Raw genomic sequence first — 16306 nt, 5'->3', positions numbered from 1 at the left:
AGCGTGAAAACAACAAATATTAACCTTTACATGTAATTTTCCCCTCTTCTAAGCATGTGTGATTTGAACATCTCTTTCCTCTCCTCGAACTCGCCTCTCTTCCAGCATGCTGCGTGCCGCAGTGGCCGAGCCCATCGGTGCCTCATTAACTCTCAGAGCCTCGTTTTTACCCTGAACTAACGTCTCATTTCCTCTGTGTCCCACCATGAACACCATGAACACTGCCCCCCCCCCCGACCAGCCTGGAGACGGCGCCAGCAAGAAGCAGGGGAAGAGCCAGTCGTAACAGCCGAGCTGCCAATCAAACCCGGTAAGAGGCGCGGCCGCGGCCCGGCGGTCCTTTTGGACGGCAAAAATACCAACTAATCCACGAGACGTGAAGATGCATCTCTGGGGAGAAAGAAATAGCTTTATGCAATAAAATAAAATGACCCAACGTATTCATAAGAATCTGTTAAAGACAAATATAGGCAAGGCAAGGCAAGTTTATTTGTAGCACAGTTCAACACAAGGTAATTCAAAGTGCTTTACATCAGCATTAAAAGCGGCAAGACACAATTAAACAGTAAATAACAAATAAAATGATAAGAAAAGAGGTAAAATAATAAAAAGCAAAAGTTGTTAAAACGTAAGGGCAGTAGAGTACAGCAGGTACATCTCATTCTTAAAACCGCAAGAATTACGTTTCTATACGGTCAAAACATACAAAGACCGGGTCAGACAGTATTACAAAAGTAATCTGTAACAATTCGTACGGTGAATTAAACCAATTTGACAATTCTATGCCACAATGTCTTTTTCCAGGTCTTATACTGTATAATAAATATAAAAAACCCAAACAAATATATAATAAACATTTAAAATAAAAGATTGTCCTTTTTTTTAAAGGTTAAAGATAAGATAAGATAAGATAAGATAATCCTTTAATAGAGGGGAAATTTGCAGTTCACAGCAGCAAAGGGGGATAGTGCAAAAAACAAGAGGCATCAATAGAAATAGTAATAACAAATACAGTAATAATAACAACAATAAAGCTTGAGGAAATTGTGTGACCTTTGACCCCTCGGATATTTCCACTGTGCTTCCCTCTCCAGGTCCACGGACGTCCATCTGCAGCCTCACACACACATGCTGGGGGGAAGCAAACGGACCGCAGCCCGTGCAACAGGACGGGGAGGACGGGAGGGACTCGTGTCAATCAACCACCACGTGTCTGAATCTTTCACTTAACAACGCATGGTTTTCAGCATGAGCATGTCACCAATCTCACTCACGCGGGCGGACGGACGGAGGGACGGACGCGCATGGAGCTGGAGCTTTCTTTTACTCTCCCCCGGCGATGGAGACGCGTCCGAGTCCGAGAACCAAGCGGAAACCCGCTGAAAGAACAGACTCCACTCTCTCAGACACCAGTACGGTCGACTGCTGCCTCCTGGACCTGCAGGGTTGGGGTGCACCATGTGGTTCTTTTCTATAAAAACAAAACAAAACAAACAGATACAACAGTTAATGGGTGATTTTTGTTGTACATAAAAGACACTGTGTAAAAACAAAAACAAAACAAACAAAAAAAGATCCGCTTCACAGATTGTTTATGCACTGATTTGAGTTGCCGAAGCTTCGCTGGGTCGGTGCATCTGTTCTGCGAGGTCGACGCCGAGCAGCTTTGAGCGTGCGACCCCGACGAGCTCTTCCAACAGGATGCAACGAGGAACCAAACGGCTGTGCGAGTGTGAGACACGAAGGGATTCTGAAGCACCGAACATTTCTCTGAAGACACAGCTTCTCCTCCGATGCATCTGCAGAACTCCAGAGAAATGCTATTTTGCTGCATGTGATGTCACTTTATTTCCGAGGCTTTTCCTTTCCTTCTCTTAATTCAGAGCACTGTAATACAGTTAGAGGGAGCTCGGCGGTACTTCTCAGCGTGCGCGCTCATAATAACCCAAACGTGCATCATCTATCACTGTCTTGGATTTTAAGTTTTGAAAAGAAAAATCACTCCTCATCCAAGTGGCGAGACGAGGACGGTCCGTCTTTCCCGGCGTCCTCCCCCCAGCCCCTAAATGTAACCTGCAGACTATTTTACAAACAGCTAGCAGCCCGGTGAGTGTGTGTGTGTGAGTGTGTGAGTGTGTGTGTGTATATAACACGCTTGTCTTTCTGTACGCCCACCACGCATACTAGAAGTGCAGGCTTTTAGGTTTACTGTGGTTTTAAAACGGGGACGGGGGGGTTGTTTTTATTTCATGGTTTGATGACTTTTATCTTGTTTAACTGTTATTTACCTGAGAACAGAGAATCTAATTTTTAGTCCAAATCACCCAAACCTAGATGTTTGTACCAACAGTTGAAATCATGGTCTTGATCACACATCGATGTAAATCTTCTTTTTGTTGTTTTTTTTTCATACAAATCCACCCTTAACATCAACCGATGATGACAAATCTGGTACCGACATGTATGACGAACCAACATAGCCTACACTGGATGATCCGAGTAATTATTTAAGCAGAAAAATAAATTGTGTTAAAACTGAACATCAGCGAGTGGTTTGTGATTTCTCTGCTGGACGTCGTCATCGCCGTCATCGCCGTCATCGTCGTCATCGTCGTCATCGCCGGCGTCTGCTGGGAGGAGGAGGAGGGCCAGACGGGGATGGACACACCTTCATCAGTAACTACAGCCAGACTGGGAAGGTTTGGAGTCACATCTGGTGACGTTCAACAACTCAGATCATTAGGAACAATGTGAGTTTTATTTGAGCAACATCATCCCACACAAAAAAACTTTTGAATTAACAAGTAGCAGTTTTACAGGTTGTTACCCTTTATAAGCTGTACTCTGATATCCCGCGGCTGAGTAGATCCCCTAAAAGATTTTTGAGCAGTTTCTTTTTAATATTTTTTATTATTTTTTGCTTTTTCTGCTTTTTTCCTTTTTCTTTTATTTTTCCTTTTCTTTTTTTAAATTAAATCTGCCATCAGTATACAGACTTTAACGTATAAATGTTTTGAGACGTTTAGTTGTTCAAAGCTATTTTAATAAATGCAAGAAATCCTACGGTACATGATTTCTTTTTCTTTTTTATAGAAGATGTTACTGGCCAATTTAAACATATAATGAACTGCTGGTTATGATTGATATTTTCGTTATTTTTGCCGACTTTACTTGACCAGATTTATCTCTTCAGCCACAAACAGAAGGTGGGTGTTTGTTAAAGTGCTGGATATAGATGTATTTATTACCTAAGTGTCTGATCAGCTTCAAACACGTGACAGAAGATTCCAGATTAATATTAAACACATTCCTGAATCTGGTTCAGTGAATGTCTACATAATAAACTGACTTAATTAAGCCTGGTTTTCACGACACTTTTGATTTAGTTTATTTAGTTCACAAATACCAAGTAATCTGAGTACATCTTACAAAGTAAATACGGACCACTGCAATTGAAACCGTTATTTAAAAATGAGATAATGTCATTAAAAAAAAACATAAATTACTATTATTAGTTTTTTCTACAAAACAATCAACTTGGTGTAACTGTTTCGTAGAAGGAGGCCGTTACAACACGGTCAACGGTCGAGGTCACATGTATTTACATAGCACACTGAAACACAAGAAAGTTGGCCAAAGTGCTTTACAGTCAAACTTTTACCCTGAAGTTATGAACACTTCAGAGGTGGAGCTCTGCAGCGTGTTATGACAGATCAAGTACAACGCTTCCACCAACAGACTGTCACCCAACCTGAACCATGTACCTCCCTGTCATTCTGGTTAAGTTTAAATTATTTAAAGTCTGACAGTCTTATATTCAAAAAAGAGCCAACCCAGGTACCAGGTAGCATGAGCAGTAGTTCTGCCATTTAGAGGGATTTAAAGTGAACTCCAGTTATGAAACTTAAATACATCAAACAATCCAAAATGATTTGCATGACAGAATAACTTCTCACAAATTAAATGTTTTCAGCAACAGTTATACACCATTTTAAACTCCTGTGAAGACTTCCAGCACTTAAACAACACTTCAACGAGTAAATCCCTGTCAGGCAGAAAGCACTCTTCACTGGTGGGTTTGTGGATCTTATGGTGTCAGATATTAGTCACCCTTGGTCATCAATCTCCTCATGCTGTTATAAAAGCACATAAACGAGCTAAAAGAGTTCGGATGTGGAAAATGTGTTTATTTTTTTACAGGAGCATTGACATTACAAACCAGAACAGTTTCAGGTAGTTTATGAGGGCGGGACGTCATCCAGGCATCAGAGACACGTCAGCCTCTTCCCACAGACGTTGCACAGGTGCAGTTTCTCACCTGTGGGACCTCGTGGATGTTCACCGCTCTGCTCTTGCAGAAGTTCTTGCCACAGATGTGGCATCGGTGCACAGATGCTCCCGTGTGGACCATCATGTGTTTTCAGGGTTCCCCTCTGCCTGAGGCCTTCCCCACGGCCGCTGCAGCGGTTTCTCGCCGGTGTGGATCCTCATGAGCCCTCACCTACTCTGTAAAGCTGAACCCTTGGCCACACACGCTGCAAGCATGCAGTTTTATCCCGGGTGGGTTCTCATGTGCATCTCCAGCTGTGTGCGTCCATCGAAATGTTTCCCAGGAACCTCACAACTCACAACCTCACAATTTACCTAAGTTTGCAGGCGAGGCCTCAAGCTTGTTTCCCTCACACACCACAAAGCTGTACATCGCTCTCCTCTACATCTACATGATTCAAAAATGAGGCCGTGTAGAAAGACTTTACAGACCACACTTTTTCCTTATTCTTCGACCCTTTAGTTTTGGTGTTTGACTCTGACTTTTCCAGACAAGATGCTTGTTTTTCTTCCTTCAATTTTCCCGTCACCTTCCTCTCTAGTCCTGGAACCTTCCGCCTCCGTCTGTTTGTCTTTCGTTTGCTCACTGCAGCTGTTTTCCTCGTTGTGGCTTTGTAGCTGCACCTTCCATCTCTCATCAGAGTTCAAATGTTTTCCTCAAACTCCTCACAGATCTGTGCTCTGCTCGTGAATCAGTCTCAGAAGAGAGAGAGACATTCCACAGACTCTGCCGTCTGCTCCTGTAGGTGGATCACAGCTGTTCAGACTCACATTTCTGCTTCTCATATTTGTCTGAAAAGAAGAAAATCCAGCATGAAATCAATATTAAACCAACAAAAGTGGTGATATTTTTGGATATTTCAATTTTTGCAGCAACTATAAGCACAAAATATTTGCATCATATTTGCAACCATCTTTTAAATGCACGTTGAAAGTAAAACTGTCCCTGAAATTGCCCCCAAAAGAAATTCTGGTCATGGATCTAAACAAGTAAACGAGTTGAGAAATGATTTGCACATGTGGAAAATGATTGTGTTGAACCACAAATCAAATGCAACGTCTGATTTTCAGAAAATGATTCTTTATTATAACTTTGGTCAGTTTCAAGTAATTTCAGTGACCATTGCAGGCTCATCTGTTGGTACATTTTACTATATTAAAAAGACACACACTCAATTCAATTCAAAATACTTTATTAATGCCTGAAGGGAAACTGATTTTCCATCCAAGAGAGAACAAACAAACAACATAGACACAGATAGGTGACTGCGTCTGCAAAATCAGGAGCAACTCATCCCCAATACCGCAGGAATGTTAACAACATTTTCATGAAATAAGGGGGTAATTATCATAACTGCGCGTAGGAGTATTTAATATGCAAACTTTATCTAACGAGTTTAAGATCGTGCAACATCTGTTGCCATGGAAACAGGACACTGAGTTGGTCTCTAACAGAACACGTAAATACGATAGTTAGGAGGTTAACGATACATACAAATTGGTTAACGTCTCAAATAATCAGGCTAGCAAACCGACGCAAAAAAAACAAACAAAAAACTAACTTAGTCCTGTAAAGATATTTGACTCAGCGCACCTAAGTCTTCTTCTAGTACCATTTGGATAAATGTCAGTAAGTGGAGCAACACCGCCACCTGCTGTTTGCACGCGGTAACACTGGTTTTCTCCACCAGAAGTGCTTTTTTCCAATTAAAAAATGAACATTTCATTTAAATGTTTTCTTCTTAATAATAGACATATATATATATATATATATATATACGGTATAATAAATATAAACCTAGAAAAATTATATTATATTACTAAAATACAACAGAAATAAATTGAGAAGCTGTGTCAAAAGTCAATAAAAAGTCTAGAAGCTTGTCTGACTACAAATAAAAGAATATAAAAAGAAAGTTTTTTTCAAAAAATGAATCAAGACAGCAAAATTCCTTTTTGAAAGACCATTAAAGTGCATCACAAGAATTTAAATGAGAAGGGAAAGTTATTTTCTCAAATTCACACTTTTAAACTTTTTCACTTTAATATATTGAAATAGTAATATGAGCCAATTGATAGTAATATATATATATATATATACATATATATATATATATATATATATATATATATATATATATATATATATATATATATATATATATATATATATATATATACATACATATATATATATATATATATATATATATATATATATATATATATATATATATATATATATATATATATATATATATATATATATGTATATATATATATATATATACAGTGGGGCAAAAAAGTATTTAGTCAGCAACCAATTCTGCAAGTTCTCTCACTTAAAAAGATGAGAGAGGCCTGTAATTTTCATCATAGGTACACTTCATTTTTACTGAATTAATTGGTAAATTCCTGTGTAAAATAAGTATTTGGTCACCTACAAATCAGCAAAATTTCTGGCTTTCACAGACCTGTAACAACTTCTTTAGGAGGCTCCTCTGTCCTCCACTCGTTACCTGTATTAATGGCACCTGTTTTAACTGGTTATCAGTATAAAAGACACCTGTCCACAACCTCAAACAGTCTCACTCCAAACTCCACTATGGCCAAGACCAAAGAGCTGTCAAAGGATGTGAGAAACAAGATCTTAGACCTGCACCAGGCTGGGAAGACTGAATCTGAAATATGTCAGCAGCTTGGTGTGAAGAAATCAACTGTGGGAGCAATTATTAGAAAATGGAAGACATACAAGACACTGATAATCACCCTTGTTCTGGGGCTCCACACAAGATCTCACCCCGTGGGGTAAAAATGATCACAAGAACGGTGAGTAAAGATCCCAGAACCACACGCGGACCTAGTGAATGACCTGCAGAGAGCTGGGACCAAAGTAACAAAGGTTCCATCAGTAACACACTACGTCACCAGGGTCTCCCGTCTGAAGTTTGATGGAGAGCATTTGGATGATGCAGAACAGGATTGGGAGAATGTTATATGGTCTGATGAAACCAAAATATAACTTTTGGTAGAAACACAACTTGTCGTGTTTGGAGGAGAAAGAAAGCTGAGTTGCATCCAAGGAACACCATCCCTACTGTGAAGCACGGGGGTGGAAACATCATGCTTTGGGGATGTTTTTCTGCAAAGGGACCAGGACGACTGATCCGTGTAAGGGAAAGAATGAATGGGGCCATGTATCGTGAGATTATGAGTGAAAACCTCCTTCATCAGCAGGGCATTGAAGATGAAACGTGGCTGGGTCTTTCAGCAGGACAATGATCCAAAAACCTTGCCCGGGCAACCAAGGAGTGGCTTCATAAGAAACATTTTAAGGTCCTGGCGTGGCCTAGCCAGTCTCCAGATCTCAACCCCATAGAAAATCTTTGGAGGGAGTTGAAAGTCTGTGTTGCCCAGCGACAGCCCCAAAACATCACTGCTCTAGAGGAGATCTGCACGGAGGAACGGACCAAAATACCAGCAACAGTATGTGAAAACCTTGTGAAGACTTACAGAAAACGTTTGACCTCTGTCATTGCCAACAAAGGGTGTACAAAGTATTGAGATTAACTTTTGTTATTGACCAAATACTTATTTTCCACTATAATTTGCAAATACATTCTTTAAAAATCCGACAATGTAATTTTTTTTTTTAAATTTTTTATGGATTTTTTTTTAATTTTGTCCCTCATAGTTGAGATATACCTGTGATGAAAATTACAGGCCTCTATTTTCTTTTTGAGTAGGAGAACTTTTTTTTGCCCCACTCTATATATATACATATATATATATATATATACATATATATATATATATATATATATACATATATATATATATATATATATTAGTTTCGACCAAATTAGCTGATTTAAAGGGGGGCGGAGTCAGTGTCTTAGCTTGACTCCTCCTACCCCTCGATTGGGTTTTCAAATGGGTCTGACTGTTTTGCGCTCCCCACTAAGGACGAGATAAACACCAGAGCGGCGGAGAATTACAATCTAATCTTTGTCTGTGACATCACAGTTCCCTATAAATTTGAACCACAGGGTGAGTGAAGCTTTCAGACTGAGATGGCCACAATAAAAGTGAAAGGGTTGCAGCTTCAGGCACTGAAGCACATTTGGTTAAGCACATTTCTCTCATAATTCATCCCCCTTAAAATACATACATGCTGCATACAGCTGAAAAAAGCTGCAACACACGGGGCCAGTTCTCCAACTCTCTGTCAGGCCTAAACTTGGATTGCAAAGGTTGTCAGACTTTTGGGTCAAAAAACAGCCCTGGCACCAGCGTATATATCATGCCTTTTGCTAGAAAACCAAATACAAATATCGAGGGTTCAGCTTGGTGCCCTGACGCCCGGCAGACCAACGTATGACGTGTGAATCTATGTCATCACCGTGAGTCGGGCTAAAGGCCATGGCTCCCCTGCTGAGTTAATGATTCGCATCAGGCCAGAAAGGTGTCTTTATCTGTGGGGGTTATGCAAGAGGCAGAAGAGAACATGGGGTTTTCTGGAGGGGGCTGTGTGTGTGTCTGTGTGTGTGCCTGCTCGTGTTATATAAATGTCATTCCCTTGTCCACTGGGACACAGCTCCATTAAGGTTTTAGAATAGCCAGCAAATACATAAGCAACCTGGATCTTCTTTGTGGTAAAGGTAGATAAAATAATGTGATCCTCTCAGAGATGTTTTACTTTTCAAAACACAGAAAAAAACTAAAAGTTGGGATGACATAACTACATTTAGGGCAATACGTTAAATACATTTAATTTGGCTCTAACCTGAGATGGACGTGAAAATGATAGGGGTACATCAAAGATACATGTATGATGATATACACACAATAGCATACGTATGATGATTATGCATATTGATTTTCATATATAAGGATATTAAAATCATTTAATGTTAACACAGCTCGTTTAATTGGATGTGCACACCTCAGCAGGGAAACATCCAGTCTCCAAAAGTTGTTTAAAATACACAGAAAACCAATTTAACTTTCATCAAGAATAAAGTAAATACAAGGAAATGTTGATGACATTTGCAGCAATGAGTTCCACATGTTGATTCCTTCATAATGAGTCTCTGAACAGCACTCAGGTCGGAAAAAAGCTCTATTACCAATCTCTAAATGATCAATAAGAATAAAAGAAAGAGAAAGAAAATCATAGGGCATGCAGTGATTTACATGAGTGTCCCCTGCTCCTTGTGGCATTTTTGTGGTCATACATGAATGCCTGTAATTTAAATAGATGCATTTACTGTAAGGCTTTTATGCAATGAACAAACATAGTCCAAACTGATGAAGTGAATTTAAAACAAGTGTCCTTTTTTAATGAAATGCTTGCATATAAATTCTAAATAAATTTGACGTCCAAATTGATTGAAATTGAAACCAAAGCTGACGTTTACAACACTCAGATTGAAAAATGCTGTGATTATTCTGCTACAATAACACTCAATTTGTTTAGGGTGAAAAAAAAGTCCCAGAGTTGTCTCGTCAAAGTCCACAGCTGAATATAATTCAGAATATGTGGGGCTATAAAAGGCTGCTGGAAATCCGTTCAGGATGAGAGCGGAGACAAGAATGAAAAACTACGGGATTTACTTTTAAATGTATTAAATCAGTAATTGAACATAAATGGAACGACCTCCAGTCTTTCTTTAATTCACTTTATTTGTACGGCTTTTAGGATTATTCTAAGGCTCTATCGATGTCTCCCACTTATCTGGGTCCAGGTTACGAGATCCCCAGAAATACTCTCCCTCGCCGCCTCCTCTCGCTCTACAGGGGAGACACCAAGCCAGCCGGCAGATACAACTCAAAGGTTCCCTCTGCGGTCTCCTTCTGATGTGATGAGTCCTGAACACCTCCCCTGGGAGGCATCCAGCTGCAGCCTGATCAGAGATGATGGACAGTGATTTGAGTCTTAGCACCTCCCACATGACTGGTCTCCTCAGCCTGTTGATAAGGGCTAGAGATAGGATCATTTAAATTGAACTGAACCTAGCAATTCTGTCCATAAAGATTAGGAACAACATCAGTGAGGAAGGAGAGGCTTAGCAGAGTTCACGACCCGTCACACAAGGAGCCGACTTACTGAAAGCAATGCGACATTTCAAGAGGTTCCAACAGCATCGCGAAGCTCGGCCTAGTTCACGGGGTGCATGGTTGGTAGGTCGGTAGCGAGGCTTCTTCAAGTCCCTAGAACACGTGGCATCTGGTTGGGAAACCACTCGCACCCCCAAGTACTTTTAGTAGGGTTACGAACTGGTCCGGGATTCAGCAACCAGGACCAGAACCTTGAATCAAAGGTTCAACTGTCAGACTCTTCCCTGAAGAGGCTCAAGGTTTGCCCCCGCCTTCACCCCAACTCCTCCTGGTGATTCCTGCTATCGAGCACTCAAACGCCAGAATCATAATGAGTTAGTGTGTTTTCTGGGGCACCTAACAGTGAGGAGGTGGGCAGACTGGGGATGATGCGGGATGATGTGAGGCTTGAGGGTAAGCTTCTGGGGTTAAGCTTCAGCACAGATGCTTAAATTACTGAACTGTGTGTTTTGAATACAAGCGAATCAGTGCTTTAACGCTCCACGAAACTCGCCCCCTGAGACCTTTCCTCAAATGAAAGAAAAATCTAATCTGGATTTTGAAGAAGATGGGTGAAAACATCTTTAGTTGTGGACAAATAATTTCAACTGCCGCTAAGCCAAGAATAGTCAGAAGGCGAAGGCAGTGGATGAGCATTCAAACGATTATTCATGGACAAAGCCGTTATGTAACGCAGTAACTGCTGAAGTAGTGTTGCAGCACAACTGCATCATACACACGAGGCCAAATCAAGCCGGTAACTGGATTTTGATTTCTTAAAAATGAAAGTAATTATGCTCTTTTAGCTCTTTATTTGGAGCTCGGATGTCAAGTTATTTGAAAATACTAAATAGCTGAGCTGTTGACAGTTAGCCGTTAGCGTGGTTACCACCACAGATCATAACAAAGGTCAACACTGTCACTGCTGCAGCTGCTTAAGAAAATAAAAAAGTTCATTTTTTTCAGTAATATATTGATGCCAGATAAGTATGCTGGATGTCGTGCCTTGGGTTTACGATGCACTTCACTGTCCCACACTTGAACTAATGTGGTAGTGTTACATAGTGTGCCTTTAAGGAAATCCTTTACTTTTTGAAGCTCAATACCCAACATCCATCGGTTTAGATTACACTATAACTGAGCACAACCCCATAAATATTTGATTATTCAATGATCTTGAGTGCTAACATGTAAGAAAATTATGACACTATAAAAAATCCTGTCAATTTAAATTGAAACATCAGTTAAAAAAAAGAGGCGCTAACTGGATCTGACTGAAGAGATATTTGCTGAATATTAACGGTACATTCAAGTGCGATTGCATGTTGTTCAAACAGGAACCACATTAATATATTTTCCAGATTTTTATTAAAAAATATCACAAGCATTTTCAAAAATACATTCTATAACACTTATAAAAACATTATTAGGACATTTGAAATAGCATATCAAACCTGCAGCCCAAACGTTCATTATTAGGCCGGTTCCTCTTCTCCCTCCTCTCTGAAACGACTTTACTGAGTTCACAGCAGTTCTTTCTATGTGCCGCTCAGTGTTTTCCCCACATCCCACAGTGTTCAGAGTTCAGTGTCTGCACGGCACATGTGCAAACTCCCGTTGATCTTAGGGCAAGATATCATGCGGTGATGTGAATGCAATAACCACCGGAGGAAATGTTTTCATTATTAATAGTAGCAGGAGGAGGAGTCTCTGCACTTTCATTTGTTTAGTCTCTATAACACGAGGATGCTGCTCAAAGTCCCTTTTTGTTGTGGCCACTCAAAGCCCTGCTCACGCAGTACGGGATGATGCTGACGGTGACCAGAGGCACGGTGGCGCTCTTGCAAAAGGACAGCAGGTAGAAGAGGGCTGCGGTGTGTGTGGGAGGCTTGAAAGAGTCAAAGAGGTGCAGCAGGACCAGCGAGCTGATGACGCAGCCCGCCTTGACCACCGCGCTGCGGCTCCTTTTGCTCTCAGTGTAGAGCGGCGAGTGCAGGCCCAGGCCCAGGCCGAACAAGGTGCCCATGTTGCGCAGTAGACTCGCGAAAGGTGTGGTGTCCAAGTGGACCCACTCGGGCCTGACGCACCACTTCTGGGCCTTCTCCAGAGTCCACAGCAGGTCCACGCCCAGGGCTTTGAGCAGGACGTACAAGCCCACAGCAAAGCTGATCAAGAACAGGGTTGTGTAGAAATACTTCTTCATGCTGGCGTTGTAGATCCACTGGGTTCGGTTGAAGGCCTCGGCCACGATGACGCCTGGAGAAATCGCAAAAGTTCAGATGAACATGTGTGCTTCTCATCCAGCCACCGCAGGCAGCTGTAAGCTGCATTCCCTGCTGATATTTGAAATGAGACGTGTCCCATACTGACCGGTAATTACACCAGTGATGACCTGATGTGGGAAGTGAGCAGCAATGAAGACCCTGGACAGGCAGACGCAGACTTGGACTCCACAAAACACTGTCCACAGGGCAGCCTTCAGATACCTGCCAAAGCACACATTCATACGATTCAACTCCCAGTGCAGCTCCCCAAATCTATATCAGTCATCCACCTGAACCTTTCAACATATTCTAGCATTAATACACCTTTTTGTCTTCTTCCTTTGCTTATCCTGAGTACTCTATCTGCCTGGACATCAACAAAACCCATGCATAACACCCTCCATGTACCAAAAACAGTTCTCAGAAGTCAATGATCAACCACGGTTCAGAAAAGATAATGTGTCCTGGATGATAAGCTCTGGATGGAGGAAAGCGGTAAACAACTCTCCCGTCGGCAGGGGAAAGAGGGCAATGCCGAATATGTAAGGCTTCAAACACTGTTGAACTGGGGCGTTGACTCACCAGTCTTTTCCTGAGGATTTCTTGCTGGTGGCGATGGCGAGGATGGACGTGACGAGGGTGTAGTAGACCCCCGCTGCTCCCATGGCGTGGCCAGAAGGGCTGCCTGTAGCGGAGGACAGAGGGGAGACGTCAGAACCTGATTCACTCAAGTTGAGGCTTATCTGAACTCATTCTGCTGACCAGATACAACAGCATTCTTCAGTCATCATCAACCGTTGTTCTTCAGTGACTGAATGTATCAAAAGTTAAATCAATGAACAATACATAAAACTTTAAGGACTTCACCAGTGTCTTAACCAGCTGCATTTAGTTTTTGAATTTAGATGTGACATTTCAAACTATTCATGAGCAAACGTCTATTTTGGGTCTTAAGATTTTCATTTGGCAGCAAATTATATTTCACCAAAAGTGAAGAAAACCTACCTAAAACCGGACAGAAATGTGATTATCTGAACTGATATTATAACTAAAACTTATTCCATCCGGACCGGCTACAACAGTTAAATGTAATGAAGTGATGCTGACTATCTATATGAGAGGATTTACTGTAGCTGTGGTACACAAGAGTCACAATATGACCCCAAACATATATAGAATGAATAATAATGTGAAATTAATATTGTTCTAATTTCAAGGGATTTTAAAAGTAATTGAGACATAAATCCATCAAAATGATCATTGTCTCAGAATGACCAATATACAAAATAAAATGATGCAAAATTAAGTTGTAAAAAAGATAAATTATCCAGATTACATATTAGTGACCAAACTCTGGGCCTCAATCTTCCTTCTGCTGTACTTTTACTACACTCTTAAATACTGAACGATGCACCCTGCATGATGAAACTCCTGAACAGGAGCGAGTATAGAGCCCACAAAACTCCAAAAGCTCTAATGTTTGGCCATATTTCACTTACGGTTAAGCTTTCTGTTAAATTACATCATGGGGTATTTGATTTAGGAGAAGAGTTGTGTATTGATCAGAAGCAGCATTATTTGTACCCGTAACCAGGTTACTGTATCTGTGCATGTGCAGCGGCGTCTCTCACCTGGTCCGGTCTCACAGGTCATGGGATACTGTTCGATGTGAGGGCGAACGGCGTCGGCGTAGTGAGCCGTCTCGTGGACCCACCAGTAAGGCCTCTCCCCAAAGAGAATCCTGAAGAACGCAAGAGAAACATGCATTTAGTTACGGTCTGAAACTGTCACTATTTGAAGTGATTTTTGCTTGTTTTCATACTCTACTCCGCTCACCATTTAAACACCAGGTTCAGCCAGTCTCCGATCACTGCCACCCAGATGAGCTTGATTCCCACTGAGGCCCGGAGGTGAAACCAAAGTGGGAAGAAGATGAAGAAGGTGTTCCTGAGGTCTGCCGCCCACGACACCCAGAGGAAGAGGCCCTGGGCATCTTTGTAGTTGGTCTGCAGGTACTTGGTGCTGCTCACCCCAAAGCCCTGCACATTGTCCATTAAAGCGTTCATCATCTCGCAGCCGGCAGAGGTATACGACTCTAGGACTTCAGGTTGAAGAAAAAAGTAGTGTTGCTATCAGTGACAGAGTTGGTTGGTTTTATACCAGGGCCCCACTACACAAACGCATGCTCACACTGATCTTTGGACCTCACGCATGTGTAATAAAACACCGGGGGTCTGGGAGGTTTGTCACACAAACAAGCTGCAAAGATAGTGGGAAAACAAAACGTCACTCGGTATCTACGACAGAGTTACTGTACACATGTCAGACGAGCGGATGTCAGTTGACTGCCGGTTATCTTTCACGACTGTGACCTCGGAGAAATAGTTTGCAGAGAGCTGCACAATATTTCTGTGTAAAACTAACTACAGGAGTCATTTACCCTTGTTCACGCTGCCACATCCAAATAATCTCTTGGTTATGTAATTGTTCTTTTGACGATTTTTTTTTCTAAACACCCAAGAGTGAAGGAGTAAACTATTTTCAGATTACATAAGAAGATCAATGATTAAATGATTGGTTTTGGGCAGAGCAGGAGCTGAGGTTGTCAGATTGCTGATCGTGGACATGTTACCGCCCTTTTCCACATGTGGGTCTGGCGGGACGGTTGGGACGGGGGACCTGCTCTGAACGGCACTTTTAAGATGCAGCTAAAGGATTCAAGCAAACTTTATTGTCATTCGCCTCACGTTTGCACGGGGTGGAGCAAGACTGCGTACACGGTCCTTGACATGGAAACCTGTAACAAGTAATAAAATAGTATAAATAAGACGTAAAGTAGAAGTAATAAAATGTAAAAGAGAGCATCAACCTGAGTATCAATATGGCAAGGCAAGTTTATTTGTATAGCACAATTCAACACAAGGTAATTCAAAGTGCTTTACATCAACATTAAAAGCGGCAAGACACAATAAAACAGTAAAAAACAGATAAAATGATAAGAAAAGAGGTAAAATAATAAAAGGCACAAGTTGTTAAAAAGTAAGGGCAGTAGAGTACAGCAGGTACATCTCATTCTTAAAATGGCAAGAATTACATTTCTATACGGTCAAAACATACAAAGACCGGGTCAAATACAGTATTACAAAAGTTATCTGTAACAATTCGTACGGTGAATTAAACCAATTTGACAATTCTACGTCACAATGCCTGCATTCAGGGCTTATCCATAACTTTGCGCGGTTTTCAAAAATCAGTAAAAAGTATTTAATTTAAGAGTACGCTTAAAATAACAAATAAAATGAAATAAAATGATAAGAAAAGAGGTAAAATAATAAAAAGCATAAGTTGTTAAAAAGTAAGGGCAGTAAAGTACAGCTGGTATTTAATTTAAGAGTACGCGTCAGTAAACAGTAATGTTTTTAGCCCTGATTTAAAGGAGCTGACAGTTTGAGCAGACCTCAGGTCTACAGGAAGTTATGGAGTGTAGACATAATAAATTATAATAGCAGCAAAAAGAATGCTTGGTGACCAACATTGATAAAGTTATAGCATTCCATAAAGTGTCAATAAAAAGTCAATAAAGTGTCAATAAAGTGGCAGTAGTGATCTGAGCT

The 16306-nt window shown here is 41.0% G+C and overlaps 2 protein-coding genes across 42 annotated transcripts in view; one reads left to right on the top strand and one right to left on the bottom strand.

Moving 5' to 3' along the window:
• LOC133419626 (ankyrin-3-like) overlaps nt 1-2540 on the top strand; it is a 209266-nt gene extending 206726 nt beyond the window's left edge. For all 41 annotated transcript variants that reach the window (XR_009770549.1, XM_061708909.1, XM_061708901.1 and 38 more), the window contains 2 exons: nt 242-310; nt 1095-2540. Coding sequence is in view for 40 of the 41 variants with exons in the window: in XM_061708909.1 (XP_061564893.1) it covers nt 242-286 (45 nt within the window). In the remaining variant the exon portion in view is untranslated. The remainder of the gene's footprint in view (nt 1-241; nt 311-1094) is intronic.
• A 9239-nt stretch (nt 2541-11779) lies between these two features.
• Nucleotides 11780-14827, bottom strand: g6pc1a.2 (glucose-6-phosphatase catalytic subunit 1a, tandem duplicate 2). The gene is made up of 5 exons (XM_061708304.1): nt 14529-14827; nt 14324-14433; nt 13275-13377; nt 12799-12914; nt 11780-12684 (listed from the first exon to the last, which is right to left on the bottom strand). Exons 1-5 carry the CDS (start codon nt 14759-14761, stop codon nt 12182-12184), a joined length of 1065 nt encoding a protein of 354 aa, XP_061564288.1. The 5' UTR covers nt 14762-14827; the 3' UTR covers nt 11780-12181.
• Between the last annotated feature and the right edge of the window lie 1479 nt (nt 14828-16306).

This window comes from Cololabis saira, chromosome 19, assembly GCF_033807715.1.
Source record: "Cololabis saira isolate AMF1-May2022 chromosome 19, fColSai1.1, whole genome shotgun sequence".
Taxonomy (NCBI): domain Eukaryota; kingdom Metazoa; phylum Chordata; class Actinopteri; order Beloniformes; family Belonidae; genus Cololabis; species Cololabis saira.
This window is presented reverse-complemented; position numbering and strand designations above follow the sequence as displayed.

What these genes read in the sequence shown, in the direction of transcription:
- g6pc1a.2 (XM_061708304.1), bottom strand. Translation starts at nt 14,761, where the DNA reads ATGATGAACGCTTTAATGGACAATGTGCAGGGCTTTGGGGTGAGCAGC. An exon ending in CTGAACCTGGTGTTTAAATG is followed by an intron (nt 14,434 to 14,528) that starts GTGAGCGGAGTA and finishes TGCGTTCTTCAG; the next exon opens with GATTCTCTTTGGGGAGAGGC. An exon ending in AAATCCTCAGGAAAAGACTG is followed by an intron (nt 12,915 to 13,274) that starts GTGAGTCAACGC and finishes GTGCTTTGGCAG; the next exon opens with GTATCTGAAGGCTGCCCTGT.